At 45.0% G+C, this 17216-nt stretch overlaps 2 protein-coding genes across 4 annotated transcripts in view; both read left to right on the top strand.

Annotated features, from left to right (window-relative positions):
- SMARCAL1 (SNF2 related chromatin remodeling annealing helicase 1) overlaps positions 1-10242 on the top strand; it is a 37706-nt gene extending 27464 nt beyond the window's left edge. For all 3 annotated transcript variants that reach the window (XM_069020956.1, XM_069020955.1, XM_069020957.1), the window contains exons 11-17: positions 2402-2620; positions 3396-3466; positions 5611-5713; positions 6401-6583; positions 7082-7182; positions 8704-8800; positions 9175-10242. In XM_069020956.1, the coding sequence (XP_068877057.1) occupies positions 2402-2620; positions 3396-3466; positions 5611-5713; positions 6401-6583; positions 7082-7182; positions 8704-8800; positions 9175-9381 (981 nt within the window). In that variant the 3' untranslated portion in view covers positions 9382-10242. The remainder of the gene's footprint in view (positions 1-2401; positions 2621-3395; positions 3467-5610; positions 5714-6400; positions 6584-7081; positions 7183-8703; positions 8801-9174) is intronic.
- A 3138-nt stretch (positions 10243-13380) lies between these two features.
- On the top strand, positions 13381-16734 carry RPL37A (ribosomal protein L37a). Its single transcript, XM_069020954.1, has 4 exons — positions 13381-13485; positions 14468-14596; positions 15864-15946; positions 16585-16734. Exons 1-4 carry the CDS (start codon positions 13483-13485, stop codon positions 16646-16648), a joined length of 279 nt encoding a protein of 92 aa, XP_068877055.1. The 5' UTR covers positions 13381-13482; the 3' UTR covers positions 16649-16734.
- Positions 16735-17216: the final 482 nt, after the last annotated feature.

Here is a 17216-nt window from a genome sequence, read left to right as displayed (position 1 = left end):
CCTTGTTTGCAAGTTGTTCCAGCACCATAAGAAATACATAACCTAAACATACTGTGGGGAGCCTGCCTGTATGTGCTTTTTAATATGACAGTAGATGGTATCTTGGCTCTGTGTGTGCCTTTTTCTTACGAGGATGCTGCTCTTCTGAAGTCAGTTTGGCTACGTGGACACAAAGCATATGTATGATTTGCTTGTTATGGAAGTGGAAGGTGGGAAAACATGGGCTTCTAAGTGGAACGAGATAGCCCAAGGAGCTGCCTTGCTGAGCAGCCTCATCATGGTGATCCCTCCTACTCAGCTACCGGTGCACTGAGCAGTGTGGGCAGTGGGCTTTGGAGGCTGGGCACAGCACCAGGGCAGTCCTTCTTGGTTCTGTACATCTGCTCTGCTGGGCCCACAGAACCTGAGAAATGCAGAAAGGGAGCATAAAGACTGTGGCTCAGCAATGTCAGCTTTCATGCAGAGTGCCTAAAGCTAATAAACCCAGCTAGACTTGAGCTAGCTTTTCGTGGACCTGAGGGATGCATCTGTGTTGCACTCTTGGTTTCAGGGAAGCAGAGCAGTGTTGGTTTTTTTTTGGTTTTTTGAGGGGTTGGCTAAGATCCAGGTGGGCTTATTAGCTCCAGCCCTACACCACTGGGCTGTCATTAGAGCCAAAGTTTTAATTCTACAGGATTCAAATTGGCTTTGTGTTTAGGGTTTGAATTGTTTCCTGCTTTAATGAACCAACTGTAGCTAATCAGATGGTGCCATAATTATGTAGGAATATATTAAGTCAAATGAGTTTAATGATGGCCATAAGTACCAGAATCTGAGTCAGTTAATGGTTCACATCAGTACAATATGGCAATAGAATTGCAGATTGTTTTATCTCAACCTGAAGTAGGAACATTCACTTTCAGATATCAGAGAGGTCTTACTTGCTTATAAGCTCTTTGATTCCTCCTCTTCCTTGTCCCACAGCATGTTCTCATCCCTGTTCCATCAAAGCACCACCCCTTAATACAGTCAGTAGCATGACTAACCTTATGGCTAGTGTGATTTATTTTTTGTCTTGTGCATTCTAGGAGAGGATGGAGGATGCAGTGAATACTTCGGAGCTTTCTCTTTTACTTCCATTTATGTGTTGTAGCAGTTTTCTCTTGGGGAAGACAAAAGCAATATAGATCTTTAAGGTTAAATCTATTTTATTAATTAATGTAGCACACTAAGTGCGGAGCAGCTGATCAAAGGTGTTGGTGCTGAGGCTCCTCACATCTCCATTATGTGCATTTCAGGAGGGAATATGTAGTGGTTTACTTTGGATTGTTATTCCAAGACCAGAAGTTGTATTTTTGGACACTGCCAGTATTACTTAGAACTAGAGCTATGAGGAAGATTTCACCTCTCTCCCCACCTTGGTTTTCAGTATTCCTGTAGCTTTATACCCTATACTTATTTGTGAAATTTAAGCAGAAGGGTTTCTTTTTTTCCCTTGCTTCAGCATTAAAACTGTATTGGTCTCTTCTCCATAAGAGAGTTGTTTGAAAGATGCTTCTTTTGGGGAATGTACCAATTTGGATGCCACTGTTGTTCTTTCTCAGAGAGCAAATGATAGGCTGTGGGGTTACTGGTAGCAGAAGTGATGAGCTGAGATTAACTGAACAGATGTATATTGCCTGCACACAGGATCTTGGAGGATAGGCCGGGTTCAGAGGGGAGTGCTTCAAGGAGGAGTAAATGAATGGCTTGTTCAGAGGAGCTTTGAAGTGATGATGCTTTGAAGAGACAATGTTTGGAGTGATGTTTTTTGGGCCACAGTTTATTTATGGCTTGCCTGAGTCTGAGCCAAACACGGTAATGGCAGAAATAGAGTGTGTCAGGAAGCAGAGCAGGAGTCAGGTCACAGTGGAGAACAGGCAGTTCTGACCTAGCATGTCAGACAAGTGTAACAACTCTGTGAAGGCATCTGGGTTAAGGATGTTTGTCCTCGTGCCGTTAGAGAATATTTTTGTGTGTCTCTCTGCTTAAAGCTGAGGTATATGTGCATGCACAGAACTGCAGTGAGTCCTTTTGGCCTGCTCAAAGCTGCAGGTGGAGAGCAGCAACACCTTGCTGTGTGAGAGAGAATACCAGGGCACAGGGCTGCAGCAGGAATCCTTGCCACCTTTCTGCATAGTCTTCTTCCCTGCACCTCCCTGAGCTCTTGCAGATAGGAAAAAGGGAAACTTGTAAGTAATCTTTTCATGTTGGGTGGATTAGTTTGTATGTTTCTACCTTATTGCCATTTTTGTCAAATCTCCTGTGGACTGTCAAGTTCTTGCCTTGTCCAGTTTCCCTGGAAATTTATTCTGCTTTTGGATTACCTGCAGAGCAGTTCTCTTATAGGTTTGACACTGATAACTGCTTTGATCTTTCCCAGATGCCATGGGGTTGGGACTACTCTGGATCATCCAACTTAACTGAACTGAAGATTTTGCTGGAGGAGTCCATCATGATCCGACGTCTGAAATCAGATGTGCTTTCCCAGCTTCCAGCAAAGCAACGCAAAATGGTTGTGGTAGCTCCTGAAGGCATTAGTGCAAAGACCAAAGCTGTCTTGGCAGCTGAAGCAAAGAAGATGGCCAAAGGATATGAAAGTGTAAGTCAGAAACTATTTTCACGATGAGCCATTGCTATTTCAGGTACTTTTATTTAAAAACATCAGTGAACAAACAGTACCCTGAGTTCCAAGAAGGTCAGAGCCATACCTTATGTGAAGGCACAGTTTTAAATGAGTGTACAGCACAATCAAAACTAGCTCAGCTTGATTTGATCTAAGTGGTCTGCATTGTCCCTTTGTGTGAAATACCATTTCCCCTCTTTTCTTCTCTCTTGTTAGTAATTTCTAATTGTCTTTCATATCTCCTGCCTCTCTACTTACTCTCCTGTCTAGCCACTCATTCAGCCTACGAAAACAGCCTTGATTGGAGCTGTGTTGTGAACAGAGCAGTAGCCAAAAATGTGAAGGGTTTATTTTTGCTTTCCTTGTTTGTTTTCCTTGTATGGGTGGAAAATGCATGTTCTAGGCTCCTAGGTTGCTAATACTGTTCTTACAGAACTTAGGGGTTTTTCCTTGCCATTTTAGTTGGGACACGCTTTCTCAACTAAAACTGCATTTGTGATACACTTGTCATCCAACTTGTAGGAGTTGAGTGGGAGGTAGGCAGGGAGGTGTCAGGACTGTGTGAGTATCTGCCGTACCCAGTGGCGAGTAGGAGACTTTCCCCACCAGGCCTCTATTGCTGTGCTTTTTTAGACTGATTTTTTTTTCCTAGCAAAGTGTTTATTGGCAGCAGCAGACATCCCAAATCTGTAAGCAAGAAGGAGAAAAGGCATATTTGAGACTCAAATTTGTTTATCTTTTCCTTCTACAGAAACAACAGGAGAAGGAAGCTCTTCTTGTCTTTTTCAGCAGAACAGCAGAAGCTAAAATCCGCTCAGTCGTGTAAGTGCCGTGTCATTGCCTCATTCTTGCCTGGTAAAATGTGTTTTTTTCTTCTGAGAACAGGGAGACAGTGCCCTAGAGATAACAGTGCAGGCACATGAAGCATAGCCTCAAGTCAGCCTAGAAAAACTTGATTGTAATTACAATGCACTAAACATTTTCTTCTCTTGGAGTTCTTTGGCTGAATAAGTCTTCTGATTTCATTCCAGATACAGATCTAAACTGTCATTTGAACCATTTAAAATGACTTTGTGTTTTGGACTTGGATCAAATTCCCTGGTCTGGACCCTATTTCAATTTAAGGAGCAGGGGAATAATGAAACTAAAAGCATCAACAGAATTTGAGAAAACAAATGCTGCAGTTCTGCTGCAGCAGGAGTCCTGAACCAAAAAGCTTATGAGATGGGCTAAGCTTTAGATGTAGTGTGCTTTAGGAATCTCAAAGCTCCTACTGAAGTTCTTGCCTCTTCCACAGGGCTCACATGGGACCTCAGTAGCAAAAGTTTTGTACCACAGGTGTGCTTTTAACTCTCTCTTCCCTAGAAATAATTTCTTTCTGTGCCCTTTCATCCTTAGCCTTTTTGCTGGGACTGCAAAGGAGTTGCTTTAGGTCATAGCATAACTTTCTCATAAGTAGTATGCTAATAATATGAAAATGGTTTACTTTCTGCAGCTCTCCAAATATAAGGACCAACTGATGTGCACTGTGTGATTTCAGTTGCAGACCTTGCCACAAAATTTGCCTGTTTGGCACAGAACTACTTCATAGTCCCAGCATTCACTTCTGTAGGAGAGTTTCTTCCTTTTATGTTAGTGAACAGTTAGAAGACTTTCTTCTTTTTATTTCAGTTGCAAGTATGAACTGAATATAAAACCATGAAGTGCTGTTTACTTGACTCTCTGGTAGGAAGTAGTCCATTTTTTTCTGGGGTTTAGTAGCATTTAAAATATCAGTTAGTACAAACTGCTAAGGTACAGTACTGTCTGTACTAATGGTACTGTCCTATGATCATCAGCACTTTCCATGTCTTAACCCTTGATGATACATCTTCCATTGCTTCCATTGAAATGACATGCCATTTGTTAAATAGAATGTGGGAATGAGATATAAAATAATTGTGATGTGTTGGTTGGCATCTGCTCACTGCTCTGAATGTTCGCTTTGATATTTGTTTTAAAATCCAGCAGTCCCACTTCTCTCCCAGATTTCTTTGTTAAATGATACTGTCATGTAATGGGAATCTGAACATTATGAACCCTGCAGAGTTGTCTGCCATCTTAATACAGTGCTGGAAATCCTTCTTGGTCTTTTTTAGTGACAATTGCTGCTGACCTAAGATGTGTTGTATTTAGCAAAGGTCTTGGTATTTCTGATCTTCACAACAACTTTGCTGTTCCAAAGAAAAGATGACATTTGTATCATCTGTATGGGCTTATAGGTGTGTTCCTCAGGCTCCAGCTGACCTGCTTGTAACACAAGCTACTACATAGAAATGGGTTCTGTAGCTGTGCTGCTAGTCCATGGGAAAAGCTAGATGTTTCATTTAAGTGCATTTAAAAGGAGTCTTGTTGCCTTTCACTGGCCATTAGCCTATATGCATGTGGATAACTCCTAGAAATAGATGAGGAATTTAGATTCTTAAGCTGGAGTAAATTGTCAGTGGGAGCCCTTGCAAGAAAAGGTGGTTTTTTTCTGATCAATGTGTTTAGAGATCTTTTCTTCTGTTATAAAAACAATCCCAAGTAAACCCAGGAAGTTTAACTGCATACAGATTATTTTAGTGTATTTAGAAATACAGATGAGTGAGTGAGATTGTAATTAAGTATAGATGGGCTTCAGTTGATTGGCCTGGGATGTCATGTTCCAAATACGATACAATAAACTGATTCTCTTTGGTACCCAAGTATAATGTAGGCAGCTGTCTGCCTGTGGTGAAGAAAAAATTAGGGAATTTGCCTTTCTGTATTTTAATCTATGGAAGACTTGACTTGCTATTTGCACTTTACTGCAGCTTTTTGTGCTAGCCTGTTTCCTGGTGTCTGTGTATAGATGGGCAGTATCTTCAAAATTTGTTGTGAGCAAAGTCTGTATTCTCTCAGCACATAATCTTACAGTGTTTTGGTGTTTTTCGTTTTTCATGTAGAGAATACATCCTGGAGTTACTGGAAAGTGGGAATAATAAATTTCTGGTGTTTGCTCATCACAAGATAATGCTGGATGCAGTAGTTGTAGAGCTGAAGAAGAAAGTAAGTGACTGACTGATTTGTCTTAACTTTATCACTGTGCCAGCTTCAGAGCTGTTGAAGAGCCCCCTGGATTTATGGCTGGTCAGATAGTTTATTATGTCTGTCACAGTTAGTGACAGAGGTAATTTCTACTTGCTGTGCTTCTGAGTGTGCCCTTCACCAAGGGAGCTGAGCTGTCAGGGTGAATGCCTCCCAGGATGCACTTTGTATTAGCTGAATGGCTTTTATTGTATTTAATGTTCTTTAATTCCACTGTCTGCCCTGCAGCTTGTGAATTCTTAGAGGAGTGTTACTCTGTGTGGCCATTGTTCTCCAGGCTTTCCTCAGAGGGAGAATGTGACTACCTAAGCCCACCATCCCTGCCTGCCTTTACCTCTGTGGTGCTCTTACATTTTTGAACTAAGATACTGCAGGGAGACTTGGTAGAGCTGCCAATCATTACTCTTGACTTCAAAATGGTTTGTCTAACTTTTCATGTGAGATTTCCATGGGTGCTCCTAAAGCATTCTGGGTCATGCTGGGGCAGCGTGAAGAATGGTTTAAGATAACATTCCAGACTATAACCCACAGCGACACTGGTGACTTTGCTCAGTGGCAGCATTGGGTATGGAATCCACTAAAACATGGAAGGAGTATACAAGAAAGGGGACACCAGGTCTCTAAACAGCATCTTCTGCCTTTTCACAGCACATTGAGCACATTCGCATTGATGGCTCCACATCTTCAGCTGAGCGGCAGTCTCTGTGCCAGAAGTTCCAGTTCTCAGAGAAGCAGGCTGTGGCTGTCCTTTCCCTCACTGCTGCAAACATGGGCCTGACATTGTCTGCTGCAGATCTGGTGGTGTTTGCAGAGCTCTTCTGGAACCCAGGGGTAAGTGTCCTGGAGAGGACAGGGGTTGGATGTTCCCCAGAGAGCAGAAATGTTGGTAATTAGGAAATGTGGCAGGTGACTTTTTCTAGGGTTTTTCTCTTTCTTTCTATCACGTCTGCTGGCTCTGCAACCACAGGTGCCTGGGCTTGAACCTGTGAGGCTGGTTTACACAGCTTGCTGGCAGGGGAAGGTGGCACAAAAGGGAAACACGCTTCTGTCTTAATTTGACAGAGCTCTTAAGGGTTTGCCCAGCCAAGGCCTGAAAGGGTCCATCATCAGTGCTGACCTCTACTTTGGAAAATTGCTCAGTGCGTTTTGGGAACCTGGTGTACCAGATTACTTCTTGGCTTAGTCTGTTTGAGAATACAGGTCTGGACAGGATCCAGATAAGAAAGAGTTGCTAAGCAGAAGAAATCAGATCTTCCTGTTCTCTGGTGCTTACACTATTTCTTAGATGTTGCAGTTCTCCCTTTTTATTTGTCATGTTTTTACGTTAAGATTTTGATCCAAGCAGAAGATCGGGCACATCGAATTGGACAGACCAGCTCCGTTAACGTTCACTACCTGGTGGCTAAAGGCACAGCAGATGACTACTTATGGTAAGAAGGGAGGCAGACACTTTGGTTCTCCTGCCACCTGTTTCCACTGTTTGTCACATACGTGGTATGAGGGGTTAATGCTAGTGCTGATTTCCACAGCCTGTGAGGGGAGGATCAATATGTGCCAGTCAGGGCTGCTTCGAGCTGGTGATGTGGCCTGGCTGCAGTGGACATGACTAAGTGGCTGACAAGCAGGAGGAATAAAAGTAGTTACCTGACAAAGAAAGGGCTCTTAAGAGAAATTCTGGGAGAGCTGAGGCATCTAAAACCTTCCCAGTCTCCTTGTAAGGAGGAGGAATTGTCTTAGATAACAGCCCAGAACATTCCTGTGCTAGGGTACTGTAAAGTGCTGAGACTTCCAAAGTCAGCAGACACTGGAGATGGTTCGGTGTATTGCAGATCAGGTCTGAGGAGCAAGCTGGCTGCTGAGTGCTTGGATAGGGAGCTGTGGAGGAGGACTTCGCTGTTGCCTTCCTCTTGCTCTTCAGTGAGCCCTTCAGATGGATTAAAAAGGTGCTATTGACCCACCTCTGGATAGTTGTGGTATGAGCCTTTTTGGCTGCAGTGGGAGTTACCAGTGAAAATTAGTCCTTAGGACTGGGGAATCTGACATCTGGGGGCAGGGAGGATCTGAGGAATCTTTAGTGCTGCAAGGAAACTGACCTGCAAATGATGGAAAGAAATTATCCACCAGCTGGTTCATTTAAAGTCCAAAATTACATCTTTATTACCTTGTTTAAAGGAATGAATGAACTAAGTGAACTTGTGCAGTTCCCAGAATATCATGATGGCAAGTAATTATAACCCTACAATGCAAGGATCTGGAAACTGATGCATCACCCAAATTTCATGGAAAGTTAATGACAGTAATTCTGCCTTTATTTGTGAAATGCTGTCTGTGCAGTCATTAGTGCTTAATGGGGAAGAAATATAGCTCTCAAAAGGACAGTGGCATCTTTTTCAAGACAAGACAAAGAACAAGTGGATGAGGCTATTTGGTAAATGCATTAATTGTGCCGTGGCCTTGGATCTTTCAGTGCCCAGTCTGCAGGTGTGGCTGGGACCTCTTGGCCTTTTGGGCCAGTGATGGATTCTTTCTCCTGCTGTACATTGGGAGTTATCCTTGAAATGCTGATACATTTGTTGTTGGGGCTTACCATTGCTTGCCTTGGAAACTGAGCACACAGGCTACTTGGAACCCCTTTTAGCTGCATCTTCTTGTTCTGACTTCATACCATTGGTGTTGCCTCAGTCAACTAGTTTCTCTATTGGATGTGTGTGTTCTCCAAATGTTTATAGCCCCAAATCCTCTGATTGTTACCAATTTAATTGATTGATGTCCCAAGACAGCATGCAAGTGATGATAAACAAGAGCAGGACAGGGTTAAGGAACAAACAAACTTTGGTAGAAAAGCTGTCTTTATACCCAGTTGTATCCTTTTTTAATCTACACATAGTAAATGAAGCAGTGTCCTTAATGATACATTTCTCCTTTCAGTAAGATCTGTTTATCACTCCTAGGCCAATGATTCAGGAGAAAATCAAAGTGCTGGGCGAAGCTGGTCTTTCAGAAACCAATTTCTCCGAAACAGCTGAGTCAACTAATTACTATGCTAAGGTAATTGACCTGAAAGAATATTGGTGGTCCCTGGGAGAGGCTGAATGGGCTCTGGCTTGTGTACATCTAGATTGGCACAGGTGACCTTACACCTGTTTTGCCTTTAATGCCGCAGACCAGACTGTTCAACTCCTCCCAGGATCCACACCTTGACTTGGACTCTCCACAGAGGTTCCAAGCCTGCTACTTGCAAGGAGGCCTCTTAGCCTCCATGTCATATGTATGTCTTTGAGTGTGTATGTACGAGATACATATATGTGTGTATCATATATGGTATGATCTATACACACTGTAAGGGGAGTGTCCTCTGATTTTGCTTACTGTGTTTTACACGACAGTGTGGATGCAGATCCTGTTCTGTTCTGTTTCCTCAGCCAGATCCAAAGCAGAAGACGATCTATGACCTTTTCCAGAAGACCTTCTCTGAGAGCAGAGATGACACTGATGATGTTTTGTTTTTGGAGGCAGCTGATGCTGGCTGTGAGTTTGACTCTGGCAGTGCTTTGCAAGACAGAGAAGCAGAGACATGTTCAGTGAGTCCCAAAAAAAAGCGGCGTATTGAGGAGTTTTTCAAAGAGTAAATGGTGACAGCAAAAGAGATGGCAGCTAAGAGATTTTTTTTTTTAATTAAAAAAGAAAAACCAAAAGCAATCACATATTATTTTTTGAGTTTTTGAAAATAAAAGACTTGAAGTTTTCTGTATCTCTGGCATGTTTCATCTCAAAGGATGAGAAAGCAGTCTGACAGCGTGACAGATGTGCAGTGCACACCTGGCAGCCTGCAGGATTTGCAGTCAGTCCTGGTTTTGCCAATGACTGAATGGACATGGGCAAGTATCATTCTGCTGTGTTTCAGCATGTCAGCTTCCACAGTTGTTCTGTTTAAAAAAGCAGATAATGGTCCCCAAAGCAGAACTGGTGAGAAAGCCAACTCCTCAGCAGCTGCAGAGTGCTTTGAACAATCAGTTTTCCATTTCCAAAAGTCTGGATTTCTAGGAGTTTGATCACTGGCAAATTGGGCCATTACTTGGATCACTCACAGATTGGCTCTTGGGTATTCAGTTTGGCCATGAGGAAAAAAGATCCTGACAGATCTTGATGTTTTGTGGACATGGGGAAGAAGAGGGAAAAGAGCAAGTTACCACCTTAAAGCTAGGTAATGTAGCTGTGTACCAGTAAGGTTGCATTGCCTGTTTTAGGCAGATATCTGCCTCAGCACACTCATCTCTGGCCTCGTGCTGAATATTAGGACCTGCTCCATGGCATGTGCTGCTTCTGTCAGTGGAGGGTGAAGCTTGTGCTGACTGCCAGGGATTAACCCTGCTGTCTCAGGGAATGGGGGAGGAGGGGGGTGTGTGTTTTCTTCAAGACATGACTGATTTCTACAGATGAATGAGGAGAGGGGGACACAGGCAGCCTTTTGCTCGTTTTAAGAAAGTGATTCTGGACTGAACTGTTTAAATAAAAAGTTGTTCTAAGTTGTGATTCCCCAGCTTTTGGTACTTCTTCTATTTTATCATCTCCCAGTTAGCTGTGTTTTACAGCTGTAACCTGTAGAAAAGGTGGCAAACCGAAGGCTTACATTGAGCTCCTGGAGGCCAGCAGCTAATGTGCTGTGGAGGTGACGTGCTTGGCTCTGTGCAAATACCAGACACTGACAAAAATACCTCTCTTGCAAGGCAGAGGAGAAAAATGTTTGTGCTGTAAGATTAACCTGATGATATTAGGTATTTTTTCCTGCATTGAAGGGTTTGATTGTTCCATTTTCAGCTGGTGTCGTCATGGAAATGCCCCACAGGCTGGATGTACAATTGTGCTGGGTGGAGAACTGCTTTTCATTCATGACTGCAGATGGTGCTTTGGGGTGTGAGCAGTAGCAAGGGGTGTTGTGACTGGGCAACTGCAAGAAATGGTTTATCTCTGGGTCTGGGGCTGAGAGTTAATGAGCACTGCTCTTGCTTCAGCAGCTGGCCAGGTGATGAAGACACACTTTTTGACATTTTTAAATGTCTGTCATCTTGAACACAGAGTATTTAATCTGTCTGTAGGACGAGTGATCTTTCTACTTGCAAAGTGGGTTGTTCTGAGTAAGGGGTGAGAAATGTTGCTGTCTGCTGACTGAAAAAAAATGCAAAAGACATTATTTGTATACCCATATTGTTGTCTCCTGTAGAAGTAGTTCTCTTCTTTGTAAAGCTACAGCTATTTCAAAACTACTTTCCTAAGATACATTGAAAGTACCCTTGGAGAATTCTGCTTCTTATAAACTCGATTCATCTTTGATTCATCTCATTGTCCATATGCTGGTAAATCCCAGCCTTGGTAGAAGAATGCTAGGTGTACCTTCCCTTTGTTAGGACCCATAAAATCTTGGTTTGCTGCACAGATACAGAGGTTTTTCAAATACACTTGAAATTCACTTTATCCTTACTAGATGAAAAGGGGGAGAAGAACCTTGCAGGAAAGTGCTGTTAGTGATTACTTCAAGGGATTGGAGAGACTACAGGCCTTATCCTGATGGCACCATTAGTCAGTCATTAATATGGTGAGGAGGTGGCTGGGAAGCTGGCAGCAGGCTCAGACAGGATCTCCAAGGCTTGCTGATGAGAACCTGTACAAGGCAGTGTGCAGTTTGCCAGTGAGACCCACAGGCAGGCTCAGGAACATGCAGCACTCCTGGGGACTCTTGCACCTGCCCACTGAAGATGATAGAGCTGTATCTTTTTTGGCATTATCTAAAGACAGTAGAGGAAAGGGAAGGACCCATCTTACTGGATCTTGGAGCATCTTACTGTGGCTGGATACCTGCTTGTACACCTGCATCAGTGCTCCCACCCACGTTCGAGAAAGGTGTGTTTTCAGGAAGGATGGCAAAACAGCAACAACAGGTTAAAATACCTGAACAATAAGCTGGAGCAGTTCCAGCTAAGTGTTCTGTGTGCCCCAGGCTGGCCAGCTTCATGTGCTGAAGAGTTCAAGGGGCTGGACTGTCAAGGCAGGGCTGTGCTGGCCTGTCTGTGTCCTTCATCTTCTCAGTCACTTGGAAATGTGTGTTTACCTTGGCAGTGCTGGGAACGGCTGTCACCCTGGGTGGCTGGGTTTGGTTGTTGCCAGAGCTGTCTGTGACACTGGTAGATGATGGATATGACCATGTGCTGTACTGTCACAGCAAACCTGAACTCTGTAGATACCAGAGAATAGCAGTAGATTCTCTGGATGTGTTGGCTGACAATTTATATGTTTGTTTAACTATATCATCACTAGGCAGCCAAAGGAACTAACTTACTTTTTCTTTTCAGTTTTCTAATATGTTGGTATCAAAGCTGTATCCTGTGAGTCATCATTATGACGAGGATCTGAAAAGGGCAAATATATTCCTAGGATATATCAAATGAGATTTTGATTCAACTGAGGGAGATATAAATACCATTGCCTAAAGCCTTGCTGAGCCCTCATCTCAAACACTGCTCTGGCACCAGCTCCCAGAAGAGCTTGCAGGGATGAAGCTTGGCATGACAGAGGGAATTAAAAATGTCAGTGTTCAAACCCTCAAAGCAAGAGCCAAGAGGGGAGGTGACATCTGTCCCTGAGCAGCCCCTGAAGTACAGACCCCAGCCAGGGAAAGTAACACAGTGGTAGGGTACACTCGATTCCTTGATTCCCTCTTAACTAAATAGACTGCAAGTGAAGAGGGCTGTCATGGGTTGAGGCAGCCAGGGTGGGTATGGAGGAAAATTAACCTGCAACAAGTACCTGGGGACAGTGTCTCTAGGTGGACTGGGAAGCTCCAGCCCGCTCCTGGCAGGAGGGGGATGAACCGTAGCTGGCTCTGCACATCAAAAAGCTCTCAGGCTAACTGGATTACATTTCTTAACAGAGGTTAATGGGTTGCTAATCCCCTTAACAAGCATTGCAGCTCGGTGGCACTGGTGTATTTTTTCTCGCTGTGTTTTGATGCTGGGAATCACCTCTGCAGCAGCACACGAGGGCTTTCAGGGCTGGTTGTGTCAGCACTGGGCAAACTCAAGGAAATTAGGAAGTTGCCTTGACCTGACCTGATGCCAAAATTCTTGAAATCTCATGGTTTAGGGCTGGTATGTTTTATGGTAAGAATTCATCCTCGTTGATTTTTATATTTGTTTATTTATTATTTACTTCTTCTGCAGTTCTGGTCATGTTTTCTGTCCCCGTTTTGACATGTACCTGCTGTTTATTATCTTTAAAAACGAGGTGAGTGAATGGAACTGCCCCTTCTCCTGTTGTGCTGTGACCTCCCTCGGTGGAAACGCAGGAATGTGAGCTCCGCCGGTGCTGGCGCTCATGCACCGCCTGGGTCTCACACTGCGTTCCACAGGACGGCTCAGGCTGGAAGGGACCGCGGTGCTCATCTGGTCCAACCCCCCTGCTCAAGCAGGGCCGTCCCAGAGCACACGGCACAGGACTGCAACCGGACGGTTCAGAAGAAGCTCCACTGAGGGAGCCTCCACAACCTCTCCGCGCAGCACTAAAGCCGCCCGTGCTCCCGCTCAGGCTGACCCGGGCCTCGGTGCGCTCCCGCCCCGCGGCCAGCCCGGAGCCGCCGGGGCCGCGTCCCGCCCGGCCTGCGCTCGCCACTTCCGGCCGCGCCGGCCCGCCCGCGCCTGCGCACTGCGGCTCCCTCTTCGCGTCGGCGCCGGCGGAAAATGGTGAGTGAGGCCGGGCTCGCCCGGCGCCATCCGCCGCCATCCGCCGCCATCCGTGCTGGGGCCGCCGCGCTGAGCCCGCGGGGCGCGCCCGGAGCAGCCCGGGGCCGGGGCTGGGGCCGGGGCCGGGGGTGCGCTGCGTCCCCCAGCTGGCCCCGGCTCCGCGCTTCGCCCGGGGGAGGCGGCCTGGGTGAGGGGAATGGCAGCCGGGGCGCGGGGGAGAGAGGGGCTGCGGCGCTCCGTGCCACAGCCGGCTGGCCCCAGGAGGGACGGGGCTCTGCTCGGGCTTGGCGGCCGCACCGCTGCCCGAAGTGCCCCGGCAGGAGCTGGGAGGCTGCAGCAGCGCCAGCCCGGCGGCATTCCATCGCTAATGCTCCAGGAGAGGGCAGCGAGGAGGATTGGAGGACTGGAACAGCTCTCTGATGAGCACAGACTGAGGGAGTTGGGCCCGTTCAGCCTCTTAAGAGGCGATTAGGAGGGGATTTTATTATATAAATATATAATAATTAAATAATTAAAATAATGTACGAATATCTAAAGGGGGCTGTCAAGAGGCTGGAGCCAGGCTTTTCTCGGTGGTGCCAAGCAGTAGGACAAACGAACAGAAACTGATGCGCAGGAAGGTCCCCCTGAACAGGAGGAAGAACTTCTTTACTGTGCAGTGACCGTGCACTGGAACAGGCTGCCCAGAGAGGGTGTGGAGTCTCCCTCACTGGATATACTCAGGAACCGTCTGGATGCAGTCCTGTGCCATGTGCTCTGGGACTATCTTACTTGAGCAGGGAGGTTGGACCAGGTGACCACTGAGGTCCCATCCAACCTGACCCATTCCATGACTCTGAATACTCAGTTTTCCCAGCGGCAGGGGGAGGCTGCAGCCCGGTTTAGGATGCTCAGCACTCAGGTGATAGGAGGGGAAAGGGGAGCAGCGAGGAGAAGCCTGTCCTTGTAGGGTTGAAGCTTACTCTGGTTTGCCTCCCAACAGGCCAAGCGCACCAAGAAGGTCGGGATCGTGGGTAAATATGGGACCCGTTACGGTGCGTCCCTTAGGAAAATGGTGAAGAAGATTGAAATCAGCCAGCATGCCAAGTATACCTGCTCTTTCTGTGGCAAGGTGAGAGATCTCCTTGTCCCCCCAAAAGTCTTGAAAAATCACATTGTTATTGATGCTAGAAAGGCGATTTGATGCTTTCAATAACTTGTACTGAAGAGAAACGTGCTGAGTTCTGAGACAGGGACTAGTGTATGGTGAGCTTAGGGCTACTGTCAGAGTCCTTGAAAAAGAGAGAGTAGACATTTCACATGCATTTTAGTGGTAGTTAAATGAAAACAAACATAAATTAAATGAAAACAAGCATAAATTACATTTCGTTAAACAAAAGAGTGACCAATGTTGCCAGATTGTATGTTTTATGTAATTAATAAAATAGACCTGACAGAACTAAAGCATCACACTTGTTGTTTTGGTAATCAAGGCTTGACTTGGGCTTTTTTTTTTCCCCTTCAGTAACTTTTTACAGCATACCTGGAGGAGGAAGAGAGCTTGCTTTTCCCACTTTTAACTTTTGGTGGCAATGGCTTACTGTTGTGTGCTGTATAACTCTGGATGGGGAGGAATTTCTGATAGGAAGTAATCTTACCTGTGTGTGTACATAATTAAAATTCACTGTTAAATCTAGTGTTTGACAGTTTGAAAGGCCCATCAGCTTATGCTTTGCACAGATATTTTTTATTGATAGGTGTAGAGTAGGAATCTTTAAAGTGACTGGAAACTGAAAAATATTTTCATCATGGGTTTTCTTGCTTTGATTTGGTGTTGGTTTTTTGTTTGTTTTTAGGTCACTGCCTTTCACTTACCAAGTGAGAAGGTTCATAATCTTGTCTGTAGAGCTGCCTAAATCAGGCATAGGTGTGGGCAAACCTCTTGTCACCTCTGCAAAGTGATGGGTACTTGCACGGGGGAGGGAGTTCAGTATTCACCGCTCACTCTTTTGATGCTGTTTGAAGTGGGTCTGGGTTAGAGCAATCTGGGGTTGCCCAGGGAGTCCTGGGAACAGTGGTGTTACCTGAGTCACCAAACCAGGTGAGAATATCAGTTGTTATGACCAAATTAACTCCTTACTATTTTTCTCCTTCAAAATAAGCTGAATTTTTGATGATGCCTTCAGAAATGTGAAATGTCCCAGTGTATATCTGAATAGAAGGTGTTTCAGAAGGACTTCCCCTGTTCTGCAGAATTTGAGTAAAAGGTTTCCCTGACTCTTTCTTGCCTTAACTTGCCTTATAGGAGTGCTGTGGTGTGATGCTGAAGTCCTTGCCTGAAGTTTGTTGTTTGGCTTTTTCAGCTGATGGAGAGGGATTTTTTTTTCCTTCTATTCCAGACCAAAATGAAGAGGAAGGCTGTGGGTATCTGGCACTGTGGATCATGCATGAAGACAGTTGCTGGTGGTGCCTGGACTTACAAGTAAGGAAATGAAGAAGCTCCTATCAGCATTTATTCTCATATAGCTGAGGCATACTACAGTTTTTGACTTACTTATTTTTTAAAATTTTGACCTTCTAACCATTAACTATATCTGTCTTGAGTTAGTGATGGGGGGAGTTGCTTGTTCTGTTAAAATTTGATTGCTGTGGATCAAAGGCAATTTGATTGCTATTCTTTGCAATAGGCAAAACCAGATTTACTCCAAGAAAAATTATTTTCATGTTTTCCTTTTGTTGTAAAAGCAAAATAATTGAATCATAATAACCTTTATTGTGAGGGTGCTGTTGCTTACTCCCTTTCTTTGCTCTCTTTCCCCCACAATTCTGTAGAAGACACTTGCCCCACATGTAGCAGTTGTGAGGGATCTGAGCCCACACATTTGTGCACGTGGTGGGTGCATGACTGGGAAATTTGGGTTGGGATGTAGCCTGTGAAGTTGCACGTGCTTTGTGGATTGAGGCCTACGCTTTGTTGTCAGGAAAATAAGTGGAGTTAGACCCTGTTTGACAATGCAAGCAGATGATAGCAATTTGAAATGATTAGTGCTTCTCAAAAAAAAAAACCAACACCAGCACAGTTGTTGTGCCACATGCAAATGACTCTGCTTCTTCCTCCAGTACCACCTCTGCAGTGACAGTCAAGTCTGCTATCAGAAGACTGAAGGAATTGAAAGACCAGTAGAAGCTACTTCCTGTTCTCCTTGTGAAACATCCTTTTTTCTCCACTGTCAAGATCTGTCCTTTTACCAATAAAAGGATGATAATGGAGTGGAATCATGTTTGTCTTTTCTGCAAAAAGTCCTGTCTGTTGTGTTATATGTGATGGGTGCCAGATGCCCACCAAAGCTGCCCCATCACTGCCTTCCTCTTCTGGACAGGGAAGAGAAAATAACAAAGGTTTGTGGGTTGAGATGAGGGTAGGGAGAGATCCCTCACCAGTTACTGTCGTGGGCAAAACAGACCTGACTTGGGGAAATCAGTTTAATTTATTACCAATTGTATCCGAGTAGGATAATGAGAAATAAAACCAAATGTTAATTCCAGTCACCCTTCCCTTCTTCCCAGGCTCAACTTTACTCATGATTTTCTCTCCCTCCCCAGCAGCTGCACAGGGGGATGAGGAATGGGGGCTGAGTCCATCACATGCTGACTCTGCTGCTCCATCTTCCTTGGGGAGGGCTCCTCTCACTTCCTCTGCTCCAGCGTGGGTCCCCCGTGGCATCACAAGTCCTGCCAGCAAACCTCTTCCA

The sequence above is a fragment of the Aphelocoma coerulescens genome, chromosome 7 (genome assembly GCF_041296385.1).
Source record: "Aphelocoma coerulescens isolate FSJ_1873_10779 chromosome 7, UR_Acoe_1.0, whole genome shotgun sequence".
Lineage (NCBI taxonomy): Eukaryota > Metazoa > Chordata > Aves > Passeriformes > Corvidae > Aphelocoma > Aphelocoma coerulescens.
This window is presented reverse-complemented; position numbering and strand designations above follow the sequence as displayed.

What these genes read in the sequence shown, in the direction of transcription:
- RPL37A (XM_069020954.1), top strand. An exon ending in CCTGCTCTTTCTGTGGCAAG is followed by an intron (nt 14,597 to 15,863) that starts GTGAGAGATCTC and finishes CTTCTATTCCAG; the next exon opens with ACCAAAATGAAGAGGAAGGC. An exon ending in GGTGGTGCCTGGACTTACAA is followed by an intron (nt 15,947 to 16,584) that starts GTAAGGAAATGA and finishes TTCTTCCTCCAG; the next exon opens with TACCACCTCTGCAGTGACAG.